The sequence below is a fragment of the Phyllostomus hastatus genome, unplaced genomic scaffold (assembly GCF_019186645.2).
Source record: "Phyllostomus hastatus isolate PE091 unplaced genomic scaffold, TTU_PhHast_1.1 phas_contig_29, whole genome shotgun sequence".
In the NCBI taxonomy this organism is placed as follows: domain Eukaryota; kingdom Metazoa; phylum Chordata; class Mammalia; order Chiroptera; family Phyllostomidae; genus Phyllostomus; species Phyllostomus hastatus.
This window is the reverse complement of record NW_025333835.1, coordinates 5615241-5641328: the sequence shown is the minus strand read 5'-3', so window position 1 is coordinate 5641328 and position 26088 is coordinate 5615241. Positions and strand designations below refer to the sequence as shown.

The 26088-nt window shown below is 41.1% G+C and overlaps 1 protein-coding gene across 1 annotated transcript in view; it reads right to left on the bottom strand.

The window, feature by feature from the left end:
• Positions 1 to 396: 396 nt before the first annotated feature.
• Positions 397 to 26088, bottom strand: part of VWA8 (von Willebrand factor A domain containing 8) — a 421660-nt gene continuing 395968 nt past the window's right edge. Inside the window, exons 41-45 of the mRNA XM_045839249.1 lie at positions 24093 to 24218; positions 21901 to 22059; positions 5223 to 5321; positions 3367 to 3605; positions 397 to 575 (exon numbers count right to left, since the gene is read on the bottom strand). Coding sequence (XP_045695205.1) covers positions 467 to 575; positions 3367 to 3605; positions 5223 to 5321; positions 21901 to 22059; positions 24093 to 24218 — 732 coding nt within the window. The 3' untranslated portion in view covers positions 397 to 466. The remainder of the gene's footprint in view (positions 576 to 3366; positions 3606 to 5222; positions 5322 to 21900; positions 22060 to 24092; positions 24219 to 26088) is intronic.

Here is a 26088-nt window from a genome sequence, read left to right as displayed (position 1 = left end):
ACAGAGTGGGGGAAGAAATAAAAGTAATTACGGGACAGGAACAGGTTGGGTGGGTTTGTACAGACTTGCAGTGAATGGCAGAATGTGGCATTAGGGCCTTAGTTTGCAGGAGTCACTTTTGTTGTCTTGGGTGATCAGAGGATGTGTTAAGACAAAAACTAGGTATTCTCCTTTTGGACTGGCTGTCAAATGACCTTCCTTTAACCCTTACATTTAATAAAATGCAGGTCAACTTGCTTCCTCTAATTATTTGAAAAGCTATCAATGGCTGTAGATGTCCATGTGCGAGCCTCCCTCTGGATACTTTTCTGAATTCTGATTACTGGCCAAGTGTAAGAAAAGCCAGGAATGTCAGAATTATCCAGTTACTGCATGGGTTCATTTGACTACATCTTCTTTTATTCAGAGTACTCTTTATTCCCATCTTATTGCAAATCCCAGGAATCAGGGTTATGAAGGGCACTTCTTAAACACTGGACAACATGGTGGAGGTAAAGATTTGTTGTAAAATCTGAGGGATGTCCTTGGTATCCATGGCAATGAAAGACCGGCCAGCTGGTAAAGTTCTCTGAAGCCTGCCAGGATGGAAAGGGAAAGAAAATTACCATTGCAAATTGAGGCTCCCCTTCCACCTCCAGCCCCCACAAACCACAGCATCCAAGTGGTTTCTTAGGAAAGGAAATTTTTTACTTCCTAATACCTTGCCCCTGCTTGCAATTGAATGGGCTGTCACTAGGCAATGAAAGGTTTGGAAGAACAACAGGGAGAGCACATTAAAAGCAGTGAACTGAAGGAAAGGCCTTTTCAGTACGTAAATCAGTGGATTTGAAATTTTTCTCTCCCTTTTATTACTGTTATTTTCTGGTATTTTATATTCCCTTGACCGAACAGAGCCCTAGGAACCAATCTGAGATTAGCTCACGTGGGTTCAGTGAGTGGTTGGCCTCACACTGTACTTCTAAGAGCTTTTCCTGTCTTAGAAAACAAGCCTCAAAATATGTTACCCACCCAGGCCCTGGTCGGGTAGCTCAGTTGATTAGAGCATTGTCCCAAAACAATGCTGGGGGTTTGATCAACCAATGAAGGCATAAATAACTGGAACAACAAATTGATATTTCTCTCTCTCTTCCCCCTTTCCTCTCTCTAAAAAATCAATTAAAAAATTTAAAAAATGTTGCTCAGGCAAACCCTAAGTGTTATTTTCTCTCTGCTGCCCTTCTCTTTCTGCACATCACACAATGTGAAATGCAGTCTGATTTATGCAATTGCTGCTTTGATGGCACTGAGGTTATATAGGCTTATGACAATTTCTTAAAATGCCAATTTATCATTTGGAACAAAGGGCCATTTTTTAACGCAATAAAAGTGCAAGACACAATTCTACCCAAAAGAATGCCTCCTTTCACTGTGCCAACAAAGTTTGGTTTTCAAATGACATTTAATAAAAGTCAACCATCCTGTGTAGTATCATACATTTGGCATGCCCGGTAGACCAGCTAATTCTGCAACATATCTTTTGCCAGTGGATGTTGGACCATTTCCCAAGGAAACCACAAGGGTATTATTGTGCTTAAGTATTCAAACAGGATCTGTTCACTAGAAAGACAAAATAGCTATTTCAGCTCAACCAGTATTTGCTGAGCTTGCTGTCTGCTTAACACTGGGCTGGTCGTGAAGAAAATCTGGGTAGAAAAGGCATGGTTTGTGTTCGAGAACACTGAAGTTCTAGAACAGGCTAATGTTGGGAACAAGGAAATTAAGAACTAAGTTTAACCTTAATAGACAAGAACCACATTGTAGCTAAAAAGAAATGATAAAAGAGACAAAGTACAGTCAAAGCAAACATCCTGTGTCTAGCAGATGCTCTCCCCTGGGTAGGCTAGATAAGCAGTGCTTTGTAGTTTTTAATGAGAAAATAGAAAACTAGCTAGCTAGAGCCAGGAGATTACTAGGTTAATGAACAAACAGCCTGCCTTCCCGCCTTATGAAAGAATGCTTGGTTTGAAATTCCCGCGCGCGGTCTTTGTAAGCGAATTACTAACTGCCACGTCTGCTTCTGTATAACGCTTGCTTGCCTGCCCATATATAAGAAAGTAGTTGTAAGCGTTCGGCGCGTCTCTCATTTGCAGCTCCTTGCGGGCACTGTGTCGCTGGACACTTTGAGAGTTCGCCCCTGCGCAGGTTAAACTTGGCCAATAAAGTAACATCTTTGATACCCTGAAAGTCTCCGATATTTGTTCTCGAGTTTGCTGGATGCTACAGCTAACATACAAAACTGAGAAAAATGCAAAGTAATAAAGTGACTGTAATTACATATATTAAGTCTATTCTTAACCTTACTATGCAATCCTGCAGCTTGGAGAAAAGAACATAGAGAGAAAAAATGCCAGCACTTGGGGCACTAAAACATTTCCTAGTCTATACAGGACTCTGAACCAAAGTACAGCAGGTAAAAGAGATGGAATAATAAAAAGGCATGTGCCCTTTTGAGTTTTAGGCAGGAATTATATTTTGGTGTGGAAGAAGATATAATTTCTCTTCTTACAAGTATTTAAGCAGACAAAAAGCATGAGCCCTTTCTATTTGTAATTGAAAAAGAGAAATGTTAGTGTTTAAGTCACTGACAGTGTTTCCAGATCTTTGTTTTCAGATCATCCACAATGATGTTTATTGACTGATCATAAATTTCTCTGTTGAAAATTCAGTATATTCAACATAGCAATATATACTATATATACTATCTTACATTGTTTCCAAGTGTTTCACCCATCTTGTCTTCCCAGTAAGGGAGATATATAACTGTTTGTCTATATATAGATATATAGAAATAGATAGATATATATTTCATATATGTGTATGTGCATATACATATATATGTCTATATGTCTATGTATATATAGATACAAAATATATACTATTTATATGTTTGCATAAGTCTATATACATTATATAGACATACACAATCTCTTATGCTAAGACAATAGTAGATGTTTGCTCCTTTGTATATGATTTGAACATGAACTGATCGCAAGTAATCTTGGGACCTAGATGTAAAGTGTGCAAAATGTGTTAGATACTGTTTAATTTACTAGTGGACAAATAAATTTGCTACTTATTTTATTGTTGGTAAGTTTAATATAAGATGAACACTAATTAATTTAAAATGATTATTGCTCATCCAAACATAAGCTAGAACATCACATCCTCTCAACTAGACTATCAGCTCCATCAGGGGAGTGACTCTAGTTTCTGTTTCCCTCTGTCTTCCCCACTACCCCTTGAGATGCTAAGCCCATGAAGTGGTGTGTGTCAGGGACTCAAGTGTCTTTACATCTGCCCTTTGCTATATCCTGAGGTAACACTTACCTGGTTGCTTGATCACCTAAAGATCCAATAAAAATGGCAAAAGCATTTACTTGAGGGTTGCTTGTCAGGATTTGGGCAAACTTGGAAGGATGTATTCCATATCGTGACAGGTTTGCATCACTCAGGACGATGACGAAGTACTCGTCAGCTTCTTCTTTGATAATTTCCCGGATGGCGTGTTCTGTCCCCTCTAACGTGTGGTCCCCACTCATGCAGAACTGAGCATGGGCATGCATTGTCTGGGGGTAAAAAATGTGGCACAAAAATCTTGGGTGAGAAATGCCTTTTTTAACAAATGTGATGATTTTTCTACTGACCATGAAAATGCACAAATACCAATTATTACACGCGAATGAAAAGTCTCAGAGTGAGTCTGCTTAACTGGCACCATGGAGTGACTGAAGCACACAGTAATATTTGTATGTGTGTTCCAGGGTACAGCCAAGAGGAGGGCCCCAAACAGGGATTTGGAATGGGGCCCAGAACTCAGGGTGTCCAGGAAATATTAGGATGTCCTCACCCCTCCCCTGCACAGGTGTGGGTTGGGGGAAGGGACACATGGAGTAGGGCCATTGAGAGCTGTTTTGCATAGCAACAGCTTTGCAGCTAACCTCTGGTGTGGTCATTTAACATATCTATAACCTTTAACTGGCTGCATAGATATGTTAAATAGCTGTGGCCAGTGCTCTGGGCAGTGTTCTGGGCAGTGTTCTGGGCCTGGGGAATGGAAGTAACTTCCCCCAAGACTTAACTGGGAGGCAACTCTCCTGAGTTACAGTGCCTGTGTGAGAGCTTGGAGAAGATTGGCTCCACACCATTGGACCATGACTGCCCAGACTCATGATGGCAGCCCAGTAATGCTGGAAGGATATGAGAGTGCTGGCAAGTGTAGCTGATTGTGGGAGGAGTTGGAAATGGGGCTGCAGAGGAAGATTGGCTCGGGGATTTAAACCCAGACGTAGCAGCCATTGCAGAGAGGACCACATGGCTGGGGCAGTGTGGGGAGAACCACAGCTCTGTGAGAGAGAATCACCATGTGGCTTTAGCAGAGAACCACCACCCGGCTTTGCCAGAGTGGAGACTCTCACAGCCATTGTGCCGAGAGGACCATGTGGCTAGGGCAGAGCAAGGAGAGAACCACTCGGTCTTTAGCAGAGTGGGGACTCCTGAGGCCACTGTGGGGAGAACCACGTGGTTTTGGCAGAGTGGAGACTCCCGCAGCCATTGTGCAGGGAGAACCACTCAGCTTTGCCAGCGTGGGGACCCCCGCAGCTTTAGAAGGGGAAACTACCACCCAGCTTTAGCAGAGATCCTGGCGACACAGCTGGTGGTGCTGGGAACTGAGGGAGGCCTACCAGCCAAGACAGATTACTGGGAAGAACTGGGGGCTACCTGAGCCATAGCATGGACTTCTATTTCTTTTAGTTATGGTACACCAGACTGGACAAAGGGGGAAGAAGGACTGTGTGTGTTTGTGGGTGTTTTAAGGGACTTTGGGATTTTGATTAAGATATTAGGTCACTATTTTAAGTCTGTACAGCATTCCTTTTCACGAATCTCTGGCATTGAGAGATGTCTTTCCTATAAGGTGGCGGACATAACAAACCTGGGGGGTTTCCTTTTGGGTAATAGTATATTGCCCTCCACCCTCCTTGGCCCCTTGTTGTTTTGTAACATGTAGTTAAGACTTTTGTTAGAAACAAAAAATGTTCCCAAACAATCCCATTTGGCATTTAACTTTTAAAACTCAAGTAGCCATTTTTTTGCTTTTTCAGTGAATTTTTTCAGTGACCAGAAGATACTTTGCCTAATCCAGTAGAAGTTTTCACAATATAAAGGTAATTAAATTAATTTACCTTCAGAATTTCTAGTCTTTGCTTATTGTCCTTGGGGATTTTGTTAGTTGGAACTAGAGGAATGTTGTAGTCATCTCCAGAGTGTCCAGCGATGTCATACTATAGGCAAGACAATCAGAGAGTTAGAAGTTCTGTCAACTACAGAATTATCATTGGACCTATAAGCCTCCAACTCTTTGGTCTGTTATTGTCCAGGACTGCTCAACATACGGCCATGGAGAGGTGCAGAGAGATGGATATGTGTTTGCTAAAAATGGCAAACAAATTCCTGACTCCTTCAACTTCTGGTCCCTCTTCATGTGATCTCTACTCTCCAGCAGGAGGCAAAAATCTGATGAGGGCCTCAGGTGCTACCAGGAATTCTGTTTTTAACTTTAAGGAGAGAGTTAAAAAAATCACATACACATGTGTATGCACACAGGCGCAACACACTTACATTATGGTAGGCAGAGTTCTTAAGATTCCTGCCTCCCTAGATAGATTATATAATATTCTTCCCTTAGTGGGGAAAGGACCTGTGAATATGATGGGATATCACTCATGTTACCTTATGTGGCAAAAGGGATTCTGCATATGTAATTAATATGACTAATCAATTGTCTTTGAATTGGTCAAAAGGGAGATGATCTGGGTGGACCTAATTTAATAATACTAGTCCTTTAAAAGCAGAGAGTTGTTTGTTTTTTTTTCCCCTGGCTGGTAGTAGAAGAGAAAGATAGATTTGAAGCATAAGGGGATTTGACTTGTGGGAATTATCTGTGGCTGAAATACAGGGGACCATGCAGCAAGGCTGTGGAGTGGCATCTAGGAGCAACCCTGGCTGAGAGTCGGCAAGGAAACAGGGACCTTACTCCTGCAACCACAGGGAACCAAATTCTGCCAACAATCTAAATGGTCTTGGAAGCAAATTCTTCCCCAGAGCCGTCAGGAAATAGGTCAGTCTGGCTGACACCTATTTCAGCCTTATGAGACCCTAAGCAGAGAATACAGATGAACCTGTCTGGACTTCCAACCAACTGTTAACAAATGGGTCTTTATTTAAGATGCTATGTTTGTGGTAATTTGTTACACAGCAATAGAAAGCTAATACATATGCTTCCCCCGACCCTGAACATAAAGTTTTGAAACATATACACTATAAAAATGACAGAAAAGCACAAAAAGTAAAAATCATTCATAATCTCACTAGAGATAATCTCTGTCAATGTTTTGTTGTGTAAGTTCCTAGGCTTTTATTTCCTCCCACTGTATGTGTGAGAGGTTGCACATTCACCTGTATACACATTTACATTGGCATAATTTTTAGTTAAAAATGAATAACACTGCCCATGTGATTTTATAACCTGGTTTTCTACTTGATAATGTATAACATATACTTTTCAGTTTAGAAAATACACAAAATTTTCTGTCTCACAATGTACATGAGACAGTCCTATCTGTTGAGAAGAGACTAGGTAGATTCTGTTTTACAGAATCTGGAAAGAAGTTTGGGGCCTGAGGAAAACTAAAATTGGGGCAAGGTGGTTCTCTCCAACTGTTGAGTTTGGCACCAAATTCCCTTTTTCCCTTCTACACCCTGTAAGAATTTTTGTGATGTTGATATAAATGTTAAAGTAAACGTCAGGGTTCTGGGCAACTGAGGCATCTGCAAAAAATTCTGAGTGTGGGTCTGGGGAAAAATATTTTAGGGAGCACTTGGAGTATTATTGCACAAAATGCTTAAGAATCACTGTAGTCTATTCAACAATTAACCATCAGTCAACAGCCGCCTTTTGAACACCTGTCATGTGAAACACATTTCTCAAGGAGTTGTGGGACAATGCAACTATTTCTTTACATGTCTTTCTTTTTAACTGGTGAGTTCTTTGAAGATGAACTCATTCTTATTCATCTTTGGATTCCAGTATCCATGGGTGCACCTGGTGTGTCTTTTGCACAATTTGCTTTAAGAATGTATGTAGATCAAGAGTGGACTTCTGGTCATGATGGCAGCATATATAAATATGGCTTGCCTCCTTGCAAAACAACATCAAAATAACAACTACAGAACAACCATCATTCAGAACCACCAGAAACTGAGCTGAATGGAAGTCCTACAATTATAGAAGAAATTAAAGAAGAAACCACATCAACACTGGTAGGAGGGGTGAAGATGCAGAAAGGGCTGGTCCCACATCCATGTGTGGGGGATAAAAACTGGGAGGATTATCTAGGGAGCAAGGGGTCCCAGCCCCACACCAGGCCCTAAAGCCCAGGGTTCCAGTATCAGGATGACAAGTTCCCATCCCATAACTTCTGACTGTAAAAACTAGTGGGGGTTGAGGCTGTGGAAGACAGACAGTTCTAGAGTTCAAGCAGTTCCTCCTAAAGGGCTTGCAAACAGACTTACTCAGACCTACTCCCTCTGAGCTTCAGTGAAGGGGCAGTAGCTTGACAGCCACCAGAGACATATGGGGAGGAACTGAATTATCTGGCAGCAGGGTAAGAGTTGGGGGCAGCACTTCTGGCAGTACTTCTCTCACACCGAAGTGCTTTCAAAGCTATTGTTCCTTTTCTGAGCCCTCCTCCCACAAGACCTGGCAGGTGGGCACCGTATCTGAGACTCCATCAACCTGGTTCACATTGTTTGCTCTACCCTGGTGATAGGGCTTTACCCTGGTGATTCTCTGAGGCTTTACCCCACACAAATTTTGGGTTCACCCAAGCTGTTTCCATGGGCCTTTCCATATGTATGGCTTGTATTGGCTCATGCTTCAGATTTTCCTAAAATCGCTCAAACAAGTAGCATATGGCCTCAGCGAGCCCTATACCTCTCACTAAGTGGCCCCAGGATGAGCAATAGCAGCTGGCAGCCTTGGTTCACAGCTTGGCCTCACCTGGGCACTGCCAAGCTCAGCACAAGTAGCAGCCATCTGCAGTTCATTTTGTAGCTTATGCTAGGTGGCCCTGGGCAGAATACAAGTGGTGGCTGACCTTGGATATGCCAGAGCAATCAAGGCTCAACTACAAGAGGAGGGGGTACATAGCCCACATGATGGGCACACCTCAAGTACATGGCTTGGTTGATAGGGAGGCTGTGTCACTGGACTCTACAGGATACCTACTACATTGGGCCACCCTATCACACATGGGAGATGTAGCAGCTTTACCTAATATATAGAAGCAAACATGGGGGGGGGCTGTCAAAATGAGAAGACAATGAAATGGGCCAAATGAAAGAACAGAACAAGACTTCAGAAAAAGAACTAAACAAAATGGAGACAAGCAATCTATAAGAAGCAGAGCTCTAAACACTGGTCATAAATATGCGCAATGAAATTACTGAGGACTCAACAGCACAAAAAAGATCTAGTCATAAGTCAAGGGTACACTAATTAAAATAAAGAACGGTTTACAGGAAATAAATAGTAGAGTGGATGAAGCTGAGAGTCAAATCAGTGATTTGGAAATTAAGGAAGCAATAAACACCCAAGCAGAACAGTAAGAAAAAAAAGAATAAAAAAATAGGCTAGTGTAAGGAGACTCTAGGACACCTTCAAGTGTACCAACATTTGCATCATGAACATGCTGGAAGAAGAAGTAAAAGAATAACAAATTAAAAAAAATATTAAAAAAAATAGTGACAGAAAACTTTCCTAAGTTGGTAAAATAAATAGACATACAAATTCAGGAAGCACAGAGAGTCCCAAACAAGATGAATCCAAACACACAGTATGATTAAAATGCCAAAGGTTAAAGACAAAGAGAGAATCTTAAAAGCAATAGGAGAAAAGCAGTTACTTACAAGGGATCTCCCATATGACTTTCAGCTGATTTCTCAAAAAAACTTTGCAGACCAGAAGGGATTGGCAAGAAATATTTAAACTGATGAAAAGCAAGAACCTTTAACCAAGATTATTCTACTCAGCAAAGCTATCATTTAGAATCAAAGGACAGATAAAGTATTTCCCACATGAGAAAAAGCTAAAGGAGTTCATTAACAACAAACCAATATTGTATGGAATGTAAGAGTGTCTTCTTTAAGAAGAAGATAAAAAATATGAACAATAAAATGGCAATAAATACATATCTATCAACAATTGAATCTACAAAACAAAATAAATGAACAGAAAGAACAGAAACAGAATCATAGATGCACAGAACATTTTGATGGTTGCAGATAGGAGGGGCATCAGGGGGATGGGCAAAAAAGGCGAAGGAATTAAAAAGTACTAAACGGTTGTTACATAATGGTCATGTGGATGTAGAGTGCAGCATAGAGAATATTGTAGCCAAAGACCATACTTGTATGACCCATGGACACAGACAATGGTGTGGAGATCACCTGAGATAGTCAGGGGGCTGGGTGGAGGGGGACAAAGCAGGACACACCGGGACAAGTATAACAGCATAAACAATAAAATATAATTTAAAAAAATATATGCAAGGGGGCAATAGGAAGATTTCCTTTCCAATGAGGGCCACACTGTTTCACAAATAAGCTGTTTGGAAATTGGAACAAGTTCCCCTCCAATCATATGATAAATCCAGCAATCATATGATAAATGGTCATACGATGGCCCATGCTAGCTGACAAAAACAACCCACAATAACTGAAACCATTGTAGTTAAAATGAAAAGTAGAAAAATTCCTATAGATATGATTTTTATGTAAAAATAGGAAGTCAGAAGGCAGTTAGGTTATTGAGGAAGATGAGTTCTAGACATGTTGAAATTGTGCACTCGGGGAACCATTAGAGAAGAAACATGGTTTTTTTTTTAATTAAAAAAATTTTTTTTAATTTTTTAAAAAAACTTATTTATTTATTTTTAGAGAGGGAAGGGAGGGAGAGAGAGAGAGAGAGAGAGAAACATCAATGTGCGCTTGCTGGGTGCCATGGCCTGCAACCCAGGCATGTGCCCTGACTGGGAATTGAACCTGTGATGCTTTGGTTCGCAGCCTGTGCTCAATCCACTGAGCTATGCCAGCCAGGGTAGAAGAAACATGTTTAATGTAGTCAGATATGTGGCTGTTATCCCCAGGAGGGGGACACATGACTGCTGGGGGCAAATGCACAGAAGGAGAAGAGCAGCAGACCCCATACCTGAGCCCTGGGGAGCATCCTCCTTGGTGGAGTGGAGGAAAGGCACAGAGCTGAGTGAAGATGGGAGAGAGTGGTGCCAGAAGCAGACACAGGCCGGGAAACCAGTATGCAGGGTTTTGGGACACGGTTGTGCATCTGTGCTGAGTTAAACTAACAATGCCCATCAAGAATAATGATGGCTAAATAATCCCTGGGCGTCAGACTTAATGGCAACTTTTGGGCAACAATTTCAGTAAAAGGTTTGTGGTATAAAAAGAGAACTCGAATAGCATCTAAAAGGCTGTTGGGGAGAGGTGTCTGCATTTTACAGGTGGCAGAGCAGAGGCTCTGAGGAAGAAGATAAGGATCATAGTCAGAGGGTATGGTTTGGAGAAGGAGGGAAAAGATTCCTTTTTTCTGAGACCAAAAGGGAGGCAGAAAAAATAGGAATGGACAGAGATAAATGCATAATTGGAAGGGCCAAGTGTGTAAGTGAAGGCCTGTATAGGATGTCTAAATATTTAAGAGATGTAAATCCAGCTACAAATTGTTAAATAAAATATGCTCTGTCCTCCTACTTTGATCAATACACATAATGACCTGGAAAGCCAGTGTCAAATTTCAAGTATTTGGAAATGGCAATGTGGGCAGTACAAGCCTCTGGCTTAGAGCCCATGATCTTTTCTTTGTATAGTTGGCTCTGTCTCACACCATGAGGCATGTAATATGCGTGTGTGAGGACACCCAGCCCTCCCATCCACACACCATCCATTTTGCCATACAGTTGTCCCTTGGCCATCCCTTGGACCTGGGGGCTCACACCATTGGCCAGTCTGCCTTAGGACAATGGACCTAAGAAAAGATGGAAGAGGTCCGCACAGGCCCTGGAAGCAGGCTTGGGCTCATCTGAGCAGGAGAGCTGGGGATCCCAGGAACCAGAGCATGATTTAGAAATTAGTTCTACGTGGGTATGCCCCCTTGGGTGCAGAGACTCTTTGCCAAACACGGTCAGAGAGGAGCCAGAGTGGAGTCTTGAGCAGGGGGCTTGGAGATCATCCTATGCTTCATTTTAAGAATTTTTTAAAAAGATTTTATTTATTTATTTTTAGAGAGGGAAGGGAGGGAGATAGAAAGAGAGAAACATCAATGTGCGCTTGCTGGAGGTCATGGCCTGCAACCCAGGAATGTACCCTGACTGGGAATCCAACCTGCAACACTTTGGTTCGCAGCCTGCACTCAATCCACTGAGCTATGCCAACCAGGGCAAGAATTTTTTTAACACAAAGAATGATAACTAATTGTGAGAGCGATCTACCAATATATTTTTAAAAGCTTGACAATAAATACTTTCTAAGGATGTAAGAAATTCCATACATGAACAAAAATCTCATTGGCATAGTTTGTTATCAATGTAGTGAAAAGGTAACAAATAAATTTGGAACCTAAAATCTGCACAGCTCTGAGCAATGGGTAAGTATAGGAGATTACTGGCTTTAGTACGCACTTGACTAAGGTCACCGGCATGCTCAGTGCCAGGATCAGCATGGATGTGGAGAGATACGGCAAGATTCCTCCAGGGAAGTATGCTCGAGGCCCTGAAATATGATTGGACAATGGTCACAGTGGAAATTGTTTTACGCCACATCCTTCCGAGAAGATGCCTGGCAGGCTGCTTTCATTCCAGGGCTGGTGAAGTAATATGTTAAACAGGATACTACACCAGGGATAACATCAGCTTCTTGAGACAGAGGTTTTTCTTATTTGGCTGAGATAAGAGGGCTATAAATATATTAGACCTTTCCCTCCCTTTTAACTGAAGGTTAAAGTTCTTACTAATCAGATAACCATGGATGAGAAGGCATAAATAAATATTTGACCATGTGGTCTGCTCACAGTGTTTTCATAACTGGTCACCACAGTTGCTAGTTTATGGTTAAACAAATAGCAGCCAAATGAGTTGTTGGATGTTCTTTATCAAAACCAGATACAGCTGACTAAATACTTCAGAAGTATTTTAGTGACTATAATTTGACTGACTAATCTATCTACTAGATTTTTCATGCAAATGAAATAAAGATAAATGGGTTGAGGACCTCCCTTTCTTCCTTTCTCCCTACTGCCTTTTCTTCCTTTTTAGTTTTCTCCCTGTATTTGTGGTGAGGAAAGTGCTATTTGCAGAAGAATCTGCTTTTGCCTGTGCCTCATTAGTATTACAGCAGCTGAGAAGACAAACATAAGGAATAGGATGAGGCTCATAAAATGACTTACAGACCTGGGTTCTCATCTTTCAGATGTGCCCAGAGGAAATAATATGCTTGAGAGGAAACCAAAGGGTATCCAAATGTGGAGCATTTTTTAGTGTTACTATAGATCATGCTAAACTTCCATTAAAACCAATATTTCCTATGTCGGAATTATCTGGTATCTGCTGCCCAAGGATGCCAACACATTTTGCAGACAGTAATTTGCCCATCCTCAAAACTGTCTGGGTTAAAGGGAAAAGTATATAAACTCATTCATTTCCATTCTCTAACTCCTGACTCTGCCACTCAGCCACTCTGGCTCCTGCCTTGACAAACCAGACTTGGCAGGGGCTCCAGTTCGCTTCCCTGGAGGGTTCACAGGAGCCATTAAATAAGAACCTCACTGTCACGATCAAAGCACCTAACATTTAGAGTATACTTTTTTTGAGTAGCTCAAAATCTTCGTATGTAATAATGATTTCTATATTTTTCAGAGCATCCCTGAAATCCTTGTGGGGTCTTGTATTTAGCATCCAACATAAATAATAAACCAGAGAAATAAAGAAAAACCTTAATTAGAGAAAACCAGTTTTAATACTTTTTTGCTTTCAAAACTTGTTTAAATGTCCTTTGCTATATTTTCTTTTGAAAATCTCATTTATTTAGTGACAGGTATTACAAATGAAGACAAATGCTGGGCTTCATTCAGGGCATGATGATTTATCATCAGATATGAAGGCTGATTTATAATACTTAGACTGAAAAGTAAGCTCTGCTTAGAATAAAGAACTGTCAGCATTTTTTATGAATAAGGTTTATATTTAAATTTTGGGGGGGAAGGATAATCATTTGCTAACTTTAGGAAAGGTGATGTGTTATTATTCATCCTCATTATAAGCAGGTATGAGACAATTACCTGAGGCTATTCCTGAAGTCTGACCATGTGTGAAATTCCAACCTCTTTCTAGAAATCCAAACACACCATTCTAAGAGGGCACTGCTGAATGGTTAGCAAATGAATAGAGGATAAGTACGTGATTTAAAACATCGAATTTATTTTTGTGTATGATGTAAGTTGGTGCTTGAGTTCCTTTTTTTTTGCATGTAGCTGTCCAGTTCTCCCAACACCATTTGTTAAAGAGGCTATTTTTACTCCATTTTATGTTGCTGCCCCCTTTGTCAAATATTAATTGACCATAGATAGAGACTTGGGTTTATTTCTGGGCTCTCTGTTCTGTTCCATTGGTCCCTGTGCTTGTTTTTATGCCAGTACCAGGCTGTTTTGGTTACAGTGGCCTTGTAGTATAGTTTAGTGTCGGGTATTGTGATCCCTCCTACTTTACTCTTCTTTCTCAAAATTGCAGCAGCTATTCGGGGTCATTTATGGTTCCATATACATTTTTGAAGTGTTTGTTCTGTGTCTGTGAAATATGCCATTGGTACTTTAATAGGTATTGCATTGAATAGGTAAATTGCTTTGGGTAGTATGGACATTTTGATGCTAGAGCTGGAAAACATTATGCTAAGCAAAATAAGCCAGGCAGTGAAAGACAAATACCATATGATCTCACCTTTAACAGGAACCTAAACAACAAAAAAAACAAACAAGCAAAATATAATCAATGACACTGACATGGAGGACAGGCTGATGGTGAGTAGAGGGAAGAGAAGAGGGAATTTCAGGGGAGAATGGGAAGGGTTTACAGGAACAAATATAAAGGACACATGGACAAAAACTGGGGGGGTTGGAAATGGGAGGCAGATGGGGAGGGCGGAGGGAGGGGTGGGTGGGTTGGGATGGGAGTAAAGGACAGAAAACTGTACTTGAACAATAATTAAAATAAAATTAAAAATAGAATAAAATAAAATAAAATAAACCTTTAATGAATTGAAAAAATAAAAATAAAACATCGAAAGTGCCAACAGAAGCCTACAGTTAGTTAGCCAATATCTATAGTATTAGCTAGCTCATCTTCTTTGATATCACAGGAGTTAATGTAAAAAAATTAATGTTCTGCAGATCAAAGATTCTAGACAGCTCTGACATTAACAAGCTTTTTCACTGAGGGCATGTCACTTAATCTTTCCAAATCTTGTTTCTACCTTGTAAATAATGCTGATTTAGATGACCCCCAGGATTACATGTTTGTAAATCACTTAACCTCTCTGACGAATAGGGATAATCTCTGTTTTACCTAACCTCACAGGGTCGATGAAAGCGTAGGGCTATACATTTAATGAGCATAATGCCAACATTTGTACAGTTATTTTTTTAAAAGATTTTATTTATTTATTTTTAGAGAGAGAGGAAGGGAGGGAAAAAGAGAAGGAAAGAAACATCAATTTGTGGCTGCCTCTTGAACCGCCCCCTATTGAGGACCTGGCCCACAACCCAGGCAGGTGTCCTGACTGGGAATCAAACCAGTGACCCCTTGGTTCGCAGGCTGGCACTCAATCCACTGAGCCACACCAGCCAGGGCTTTGTACACTTCTTAATTGTTTACAAAGTGCTTCTGTATATCTCATCTCTTTTTGCTTCTCTCCATATCTTTGGGTTAGGTGTTATTAACCTCATTTCACAAATGAAGAAATTGATGCTCAGAGAGATTAACAGACTTTCTTAAGGTCAGAGATCTAGTGTTCTCAGAGGTGGAAGTCAAACCCAGGTGCTCTGACTCTAAATCCAATGTTTTTGTTACAGAGAAATAAGCATTTTCTAACTCCTCCCCTGCCCAATCTCTATGTCAGTTTTTTGAATGGTTGACTTGGCCAATGCTTCTCAACATCAACAATTAAGTCAGTTTCGAGTCTTTTTTAACTTTGGACTCAGAGAAGTCTATATACTGTTCTTCGGTTCTATCTCCATGTGGCAATAAGAATTTACTCAAACACTGAGCCTGATAGGATAACTGGTTTCCACTTGTAAATGTGTGAAACATTCCTGAGATGTGGGAAAAAGACATTGAACTGTTTCTGATAGAAGGAATTTTCCCAGCAGGTTTGGTTTGTGAGTCATACCTTTCCACATCCTTCTGCGAGTTAACCCCATCTTTCAGACCAAGATATCTTTGAGAAAAGTATGTCCATTATACCTCCTTGGGATGATGAAGTGTTAAGGGGAGAAGACAGAGTACTTTATGTACATGGTACAGCTCCTGAATTACAGTTTTGTAAAAACACCTACTCGGTGGGAATACAATGGTTGCAAAAAAACAGATAAAACATCAACTCAGAAAGGGCCCTGATATGGGGAGTCCGGGCTTCTCACAGCCTACCTATGTGAGCTTGAGCAAAGCATTTAACCTCTCTGCTCTTGATTTTCTCATCTGTGAAACACAGAGTTTAAAAATAATTTCCAAGGTCATTCCTGCCCCCAAGGTTCCAAGAAAATGCAATGGTACACCCCTACTGGAGTAAAAAGCCTGCTTCACTTAGTCATAGGAACACCTGTGCCTTGCTTTTTCCTGTCAGGGGAGTGAATTATCTACACCAAACTAGGAACTGATAAACTCTTTTCCAAAAAGAAAGTTCTCAGAGTCTGTAAGAAATCACAATCCACAATTGACCGTGGAATAGTGGTTTTCTACCTAAAATTTTTAAGCAGAGGAACTCTTTCTCCATATGAGATGTTGCACAAAAGCCCAGACTGAGAAACCAGGCAGCATCAATGTAAATGGAAATGTTTGGGCTGCATTGGGGAAGGCGGGGGGGGGGGGGGGGAAGGATAAAAGCCGCCCACTCATGCTCGTTGCCCACTGCCCTTCAAGGGTTCTTTGGTACACTGTTGAAAACTATGGCCTCAGGATATGGTTTATCTGTCTCCACAGAAACAATAACTTTGGGTACTTTCTTTCCCCAAAGTCCAAATTCTCAATAACTAAATAAATCTGTTTTCAGATTTATATCACTATTTCAGTGTTTGGTGCAGAATCAGCTAACTTTTGGTGTTACTGAGTACTTTCAGGAAAAAAAAAAGGCATTGAGAAATTCTGGAAAGGAGGTTGGCCTTAAGGTCCTAGTGAAACACTCCCAGAGGCTTGGAGAAATCATAAGGACCAAACTGGAATAAAGATGAAGGGAAGAAAATCCTTCCTGACTACAATACAGCGATTCACAAAACGTTTCCATTCCACTTTTCACTTTTGTGTTTAAAAACTCTGCTGACTAGAAGATCAGAGGACTTTATGCTGATTATTAGCAGATAATGGTGCCCCTGTCTTAAGTGACCTACTATCAGTGCTGTTCCTGAGAACTGAATTCAGTTGGTAGAACAATTATGAGGAACTTGAAAAGCTCCAGATGGCTTTGAAATGTGTCCCGCCACTGAATTACCTTTCCTTCTCAGTAAGTCTTGCTCAAGGGTGTCTGTGGCATGGCACACAGGTCCTGCTGAGGTAGAACAAAAAGTGGAGGCTCACTGCTAATGAGCCTCTTGGACTTTAATGACCCAGCGCTCAGGAGCTGCGCCCAAGCCAAATAAAACACAAAGCAGATGCCAAGTGAGAGGGTTCATGGAAGAGTCCAGATCACTGGGCCAGGACAAGGGCTTCTGACAGTTTCAAAGCAAACACAGACTGGACACCTTTACAACAGAGGGACGGCTGCAGGAACACGACATTAAGAGCTGTCTGGAACTGGGGAGTGGGGCATGGGAAGTCTCAGAGCACACTCCTGAATTCTTAAAGACATCACATGCAATGCCATCCTGGGTTACAGAATATATATTTCTCACCAGAAGCTCCTAAAACTGTCTTTTGTTCATGCATCACTTTATATTTGGTGAGTAAATTCGATACCTTCATGAGTTAGTCCTAGTTATTACGTTTCTTTCACAGGAGAAAATGAAAGGATAGCCTTGGCCAGGTGGCTCATTTGGTTGGAGTGTCATCCTGCACACCAGAAAGGTTATGTGTTTGATTCTCAGTCAGGGCACATACCTAGGTTGCGGGTTCAATCCCTGGTTGGGGTGCATACAAGAGGCAACTGATCAATGTTTCTCTCTCACATCGATGTTTCTCTTTCTCTTCCTTTTTCTCTCCCTTCCTCTCTCTCTAAAACCAAACTTGGGTGAGGATTAAAAAATAACTAACTAACTAACTAACTAAATAATAAAATGAAAATACAGAGAGATTAAATGAGTTGCACATAATCACGCAGTGTAAAGACACAGAGCAGGGTAGAATGCTATACTGCCACTCAATGTACATGCATCAAGTATCTCTGAGAAAATGCCAAAACCCCCCACTATTCCTAGTTACCACCAGAGATGGGCACTGGTGCTGACAGACAGAGAAGCTTATGCTTCGGTCTTGCTCCTTTGTGTCTTTTATGTTTTGTACTATTTTGTGCACCCATTACCTATAGCCTAAAGTATTTAATTGTAACAAAAAGATCTCATAGAATGTAAGTAGGCTCCATCCCACCTCCTTTGCATTGTCTACAAAGGAGGCCTGGACAGCCCTTGCAGAGATTGGGTGGCCTGTGGCCACCAAAGTCTTAGATATATTGGCAGGGGTGGTGGGAATGTTAAACAGTGTCCAGTATACCTGGTGTGGGGGAAAGACTGTTAGCAGTTCTGGCAATATAGAGGATATTGGGACAAGGTAAGTGGCACTATTTTAAAACAGCCAGGCAAATCCAGAATGAAGGGCGCTGGACTCTTAAGAGAGTGCCCATCATGAAAAGTGAAAGTGGTAATGGTGGGAGAGACGGCTGCTCCAGATGAAATGAGGCTGATGAGACAGCGATCAAAAATAAGGTGTAGACTTTGACTGGATCCTGGGTTGGGGTGGGGTGGATAACACAATTAGAAATACCTTTGGGATAGCTGAGAAAAGTGACAATGGTATTGAAGTTGTGTTAGAGAATGTCCTTACTCTAAGAAGCACAATGAAGTAGTTAGAGGTAAAGCATTATGGTGTGTATAACTCTCTTTCAAATGATTCAGTATATACATCTAAAGGGAAATGCAAAGCAAATAAAGGAAAATATTAACAATTGGCAAATCTAAGTAAAGGCATATGGGTGTTAATTTTATTCTTCTTTCAACTATTTTCGTATATTTAAATTTTTTCAAAGGTGGAGAAGGCAACAATTTCAAAACAAAACCAAATAAAACAAAAAAGGCAAAACAAACGGAAGAGTTCTGGGTTCCATCCGACTCTGTCCGCAGCTGGCCTTCCAGCTTTGGGGAAAGTCCTGCCTGTTTCTGGGTCTCAGTTTCCTGTCTGAGGAATGAGGAAACTTGAGGAAATGACCTGGGAAGTGGCCCCAGTGCTGATGTCTGTGGGCACGATGTGGAGCTTGCAGGAACAGGACCCGGCTATGCCTTCCCTGTCCTGCCCCCTCCCCCACCCCTCCAGACACATGCCTACCTACCATTTTTCCTCAGAGAGCTTGTTTTGTGAAGTCTTAAGGTATTTCCTCTTGTTGAAAAGATTTTAATGCGCTGGTTTCATAACACTTTGCATGCTTTTTAAAAAAGTCCTAAAGGAACTTTAGTTCCAAAGGAACTGTAGTGAATATGAGGAATATGTTTATAAGTATACAAAAATGCACAAAACCAAAATCATTAAAGTACTGCCTATTAAAAATCAAACAGCATAAAAATGATAAAGCTGCTTCAAGTTTTTCTTGCTGTTCTGCTATATCTCACTATAAATATATGATTTGTTGTCACATATCGCTACAGTGATCAATATAGCTGTGGTTTTACTAATAAAGACAGAAAATTCTTTACACTGTTGTGGCAATATAAGAGACTATCAGCAAAATACTGCTTTGGAAATGATGTCCCGAAGGGGAGTGTCTGGGGCAGCACTGTGTTTGTACCTCTTACTGCAGTTCTCCAGCAAACCTATCTGAATAGCAGTTTTTATGTGCCTCCATCATGAGGCCACAAGCTCAAGGAAGGCAGGGAACTCTGTACCCAGTGGAGTATACCACATTTAGCAAGTATTCAATTAATGTTTGTAATTTTACTGAAATCTAGCACCTCATTCAGCATAATTTGGTTTGTAACTGTCAATTAGGAACAAAATAAAACAACATCTTATAAATACTCACTTACTTAATGTTGCTTCTTTTTTGTCTATGTTCAGTTTCATTAATAGTGCTTCCAGATTACAGACTTTTAATGGCAAGAATTGGACAAATGTGAATCTCTCTACACTCCACTGTGTAAAATGTAGTGGAATACTCAACCCGCTCTATGATGACCACACCAACTACCTGCAGGCTGTCAGAGTGGATCCTCAACTCCCTATCAGCTTTGTCACTTTCTGCCCTTTGTCTAATCCTTGACAAGTCCAGGGAAGCTGTATAACCAATTTCTTGATTAACTTCTAGTAAATCTTTATTAAAACCTGGAAGAACTGTTGTAGTTTCACAAATCAGAGCAGTTCTGCTCTCAAAGGTATAGAAATTCTCTTTTTAACTGGAAATTTTATTCTGTAAGTATGCCAAATTTCATAGTGGTATGCTTGCTACAGTCTATAATTGATTAAAATCTCAAAGGAAGCTGAGGAACACTGACCTTCAAGATCCACAAAAGAGGTGGATGTGCTGATTCAAATATTAGCAGAACCCAAAGGTTTTAAAACGTTAGGTGGGATTTATGCTGATGCAGTAACCATCCTGTGTTTGTCAGTGGCCCATGTGATTTAAGAATTATCCTCCACCTCATACTAGAAAGGAACTAAAATATTTTAAAAGAAACATTTTCTAGAAATCCATACAACATAAAAAAGTAAAAAAATAAAAATAAAAATCAAACCCTGGCTGGGTTGCTTAGTTGGCTGGAGCATTGTCCTGTACAACAAAAGGTTGCAGGTTCGATCCTGGTTGGGGCACATGCAAGAGCAAATGATTAATTTTCTTTTTCACATCAATGTTCCTCTTCCTCTCTCTTTCTCCCTCCCCCCTCTATAAAATTAATTTAAAAAACATATCCTTGGGTGAGGATTAAAGAAAAAATATTTTTTAATTTAAATAATCAAAACCAAGAAGAACTTACATCTAAAGGGAGGGAGGGTCAAGGGAAGGAAAAGCTGAGCACTAGTCTCAAGCTATAAGACATGACACAGTGGTGACGGTGGGGCTTTGACTTTAGCTCAAAGCTTCCTGGCCATGAAAACCAAGAGAGAATCTTAAAATAGTTGCATAGTTTTCACTGACCACAAGGGGAAATATCCTCCAATTCTTGAAGGGAAACAAAGCTACTCCCCTCCAGTGAAAGTCCATGTTCTATTTGCATCCTGTACTTGTACAGAACTGGCAACACTCAGCATTCCTCCTTCCTGCCATTTGATCCACATGCCTTTTCTACCATTTAATTCTAAAAGCAATCTCTCATGTAGAGCATCATACAAGGGACCCTGGGAGACTCAGAGCCTCACAAATGTGCCTAAAAAAAGTGAAGCAATGGGTTTCACCAATCTGTTTCTTGCTGTATCCATCCACTATAACACACAGCAATCCTCAAATGTAGGTGGGATGTGAAGCCAAATAATGAACTAAGCTCACCTAATTTTGAAGGATACATTTGATCTGGAATATAATCTAGAATGTTTATGGACAGACTGTGTACCTCTTACACATATCTGCACAAGTACCTTTTCTTTCAACTGAACATCTGATAATAAATACAAAGCATGTGATTGAATTCAAAGTCATCTGCTCTGGTAAGGGCAGAAAGTGCAACTGCTCTTTGTGGTTTGCATAGTAAGATAGAATCAATGGGCTCATCTCAGGCCACAGGGGATCCCCTCTCTATGCTCAGACCTCTAAAGGAGGATGCAGAGCAAATCGAGCAACAGCAAGATGGAAAAGTCTGAGTGGAAGGCTGCATCTCTCCCAGGGTTACCATCTTCACTGTCAACTGGGGAGCCATCTATTAATGTGTAACCCCCGCCCAAGTGGAAAGACAAAACAGTGCTGAGAACAGCATATTTGGGGGGCATACTCAGACCTTGGGAGGCTGCCCGGTTGGTGATGGGCAAGAATGGGAGTGGGCTGGGGGAACTGGAATGAGGATGGCAGCTCTAAGAAATTTGGGGAAGAGACTTGTGGTTCCTCTAAGTGCTTGTTTTTGTTGTTGTTGTTGTTTCCCTGGAACACTTTGGCTAACATCATATAACTTGTGAAGTGCAGTGCTCCTTCAAATTCTGGTGTTACCATGTTTTGATTATTAGAGTAGACAAAACCATGGGCTCACTTTTTCTGTGATACATGAACTCATGAGAAGGTGAAGATATCTGTCCACTCTGGGTGGAGACTACAACCACCCACCCACCACCACGCCCTGAGTCAGGACGGAGTCTTAGGCAGATGTAGTCACTGATGCCTCTTATTATCCTTAGTTCATGCCATTACCTTGAACTTTTCTTCATAGTTCTCGAAGGCTTCCATTACCATACACACAGCCTCCATGGAGCGTTCCAGCCGTCCGTCCACCCCGTTAAAGCGGTACATGCTGCCAGACACATCTACCACCAGGCGCAGACGCTTGGGTTTCTGTTGGGGGCTTCCCAGCTGAGGGAGGGAAGAATGGTCTTGTGAACCAGAAAACCATCACTGGCTGCTGCTGTTCTGGGGACCTCCCTCACACGGGCCCAGAGCACCAGCCACGAGGCAGGCAGGTAAGCAATGGGCTCGGTGCTGCATGAGGCAAAAGGAAAGGCTTCTACCAACTGTACTTCAGTAAATGGAATGTCAGACTTGTGCTGGTAGTGGGGCCGTATGGAAAAGATCTTCCTTTGGAATTATGGTCCTGTCAAGACCCAACCTAGTCCAGTAAAACTGCCTTACTGAAGCTGACACTGTCTTTAAAATAATAACCTGGACAGACATGAACCCTAACATGTCATTCTCATGTCATACCTTAGACTCAGTTACTCTAGCAAGACTGAACTGTTTCGGAAGCCCACATGAATTTTACTTGAACACTTGTGTAATGCTTTGAAAATCATTTTCCACAGAGTCCACAAAAAAAAACGCCAGATTCCCAAAACAAGGTTCTGTGAGAATGAGTCTAGCAAAGAACTGAAGGAAAATATTTCTTCAGTCTTTTGTGTTTAGCAGGCTTTCAGTTTTCTCCTCCTTCCAGTTACTGAATTACTACTTCTCTTTACTTCCTTGGCAGTTAAAGGCATAAAAGTAGCACCTTACTGCCATTTAGCAACAACTGTCAATTAAATTATGAAAACCTCATGAGTTTCAGTTTGATTTTGGATTCATGCCTGCCAATTTGCAGAATCAAAAGCAAAAGTATATTTGTCACTTTACTTATAAGAAAAAAGGAGGAAGAAAAATTCCAGACTATTCTATTATTATATACTTGCTGACAGATATGAGAATTAATGAGCAGAGTCGTAATTTGAAGAAAATACTATGGGTATTAGTGTAATGGTTTGAGACAAATTCAGTACATTTTTTAAAAACTTGCTGAGTCTGCCTAAATTAAGAAGAGTACCACACACGCTTCCACGACTACTCACAATTTCAGCGCATCTAAACACATTTGTTGACCACAATGAGTCAATAGAGAAAGCAGTTGTTGACTCATACCAATGACATGGAAGTATGAACTCCCCAAACTACCAAAGGATCCTCCCTGAATAAACTTTTATGTGGAGTACATGACTCCCTCTCCTACCAGTCACTGTGCCCCCAGCTCAGTGGCTATTTCACAATTCTGATTATTCAGGAGCATAGGATGCCACAGGGGCTTCCAAGAAACTCAATAGTTCATTTTATTGTCATTGTTTTGCAAATATTTTAATATTAGACCATCTAAAGCTTTACATATGTTTACATTAGAGTTATTTGAAGGAAAATTCCTTGTTTTCTAAAATTTTCTTCATAGGATGGATACAAATCTTTAAAGTAACAGAACAGAAGAAAACCACCAAGACTACTCTGGTGTTTTCACTCACACGAGCCTCTGGGATTCACAGACTCCAAGGGTATTCAGTCCCCTCTAGAGCACCCTGCTTGGTGTCCTGGGAGCTGATCTGCAGGGAAGCATCAGCCTGTCTCCTGGCTGCTGGCTTCCAAGTGGGCTCTGCTGATGGGAGGCACTGGCAGGAGGTCAGAGGTTGAGGGTGGGATATTTGTTCCCTCAGCCCCTTCTCTGCTGTGGCCCACGGGTGAGCTCTCCTTCCATTGTGGGCACCGCTCCTGTCGGTTTGTCCTCTGCAGGCTCTCACCCTTTGTACCTTTCAGACCCGGGGTGGGTTAGGGCTCTGCTGTCAGGATCCCCACTGCCTGTCTGGCTTTCCTCAACCCCACCCTTAGTTGCATAAATACTCTTTTTATTAACTGTTCCATAAATTGCTCAGTTTGAGCATGCCTGCTTGGTGTTTCTTGACTCATGCTTGGATTTTGAATAATATAATAAATAGTATAATAGTTGTGTTTTTTTTAATTCTTTTAATACAATGCTTTCCTTGGTTATATATTCAAGGTTCATGGTGTTTTGACAAGGACAGCAACTGAAGAAAGTGGTTGTCTATGGAGAAGGCCAAACTCTGCAGATGTGAGGTGACTAGCTGACTGTTACTTACTTGTGGCTCCAGCTCACCCCGGCGTTTGTAGATGGCTTTCTCTCCAGTCAGCCCATCAATGATCTTGGCATCATCTAGTTCCCCAGTAGCTTGGTGTCTTAGCCACTGTCTTTCTTTACCTTTAGCCTGCAATGACACACACACAGAAATCCTTATTTTAATTAGTTCTGCAGGGTCAACAGGAAACATACTCAGGATCTTTTAAAAAAAGTAATGGTTCTGCATAAACGCAGTTTCATAAATGAACAGATTTCTGCTCTGCTGACAAAGAAATGCCTTTTGTGTGGATTATGTCAATTTTAATTGTTTTAACATATGGAATAATGATAAAGCAAATACTAATGGGAAATGTCCCAGAGCACATACTAATGGGAAAACAGCATGCAAATGAAGCCACTGAGAAATGTGCAATATCTGAAAATGTAATGGTGATGCACTGCTTACAGATTTTTGGTCAGCATACTCCTAGAAATCTTTTAGGTAGCAAAACAATGAGCTTGAACTTGTTAACATTGTCTGCAAGCACAGAGAATCTTCAGAACTCTTCATTTTGGAAAGAAGTTGTTATTCAAGTGTCTGTGACTTACAGTGCAAATGGGAACAACTGAAAACAGCAGTGTGTGAACATTTGGTAGTCCACATGTCTCACTGACCGTCTGTACTGCAAAATCAAATGGCATTTCCCTGTAATACCTTCCCACAATAAGTTACAGCTATGCCAGGTGGACTAAGATGGTAGTTAAATAATAAAGAATTATAATATCCTAGTCAAGGCATAGGATTTTAATAGCCAGGGATTATATTTATTTTAAGAAGAGAAAGGAATAGCTAAAAGATTTTTATGCATGCTCACGTAGTAAAGATCATGTGCTCTAGAGTGAGACAGCCCAGTTCCAATCCTCCCTTCCCTATGATCAGGTGTCTGACCTCAAAAGTTACTTAGCCAGTGTGCATTTCAGTGTCTCCATTTCTAAAAGGAAAACACTAGTTTCTACTTTAATGAGTTATTTGTGACGGTTATATGAGCTACCACATGGAATTAGCTGAGAAAGAGCCTGGCAACCTGTGTTAGCTGGTTTCTTCATCATCATCATTGTCAGGTGAGACATAATAAAGACAACCAAGTACACATTAATCTAAGCACGCTTCCATCACTGTTTCAAGGTGGCAGTATGACAGCGTTGTCACTGAAAAAATACCACGTCATCCTTCAGGCAGCCAGTGTCTATTTTAGGGGCAGACTAACCCTAAAATAAGAAGCCCCACACCACAAAACTCTGGGTAGTGCTATATGTGTTGTTTTCTGGTTCCTAACATGCTTGCTGCAAACAGGTACAAAATTACCATATTTGAATACAGATATATTAATGTGAATATGAAATAAAAGGAGGAAAACTCCTAAGTGCCAGCATAAACATATTCAGTTTGGTTGGCAGTTAATTCCAGAACTGCCAGGTTTGTACCCCCTGGGAGTATGTTCTTTCCTGATATGTGTTCTTGGTAAGACCCCCATGATCTCAAAGGAAAACGGGACTCATTGGAGCATAGCTCAATGAGTTCGTGTAACTTTGTAAAATGCACAGCTACATGTGGCAGGAGGAAGGGATGAGCAGAGTCTCCCAAAATCCTTTCTCAGCGGGCTATGGATCAGACAGCCAAAGTTTAGCTGTTCCTGCAACAGTGATTGGGACCCAGCTCCGATTTCCTCCTCTTCCCAATTATTCCTGATGTCTTGCTTCTAGGATACTGTATGCTGGCAAACACTATTGTGGATGAGCATTTAGGTACCTTCCAATCCTGAGATTCCATGACTCTTGGAGGTACCTATCAGCAGAGCACAGGCTTCTAATGCCTTTCATAGGTGAGGACAGACTCTCACAGATTAGTCTAGGCTGGGAACATGAGCACTGCAGAGAGTGCAAGGGAAAGTAGTAGCAGTAGTCAGCTGCCATCAACGTGGCATGGAAGCAGGATTCTAGAGCTGGGTAAGAGAAGA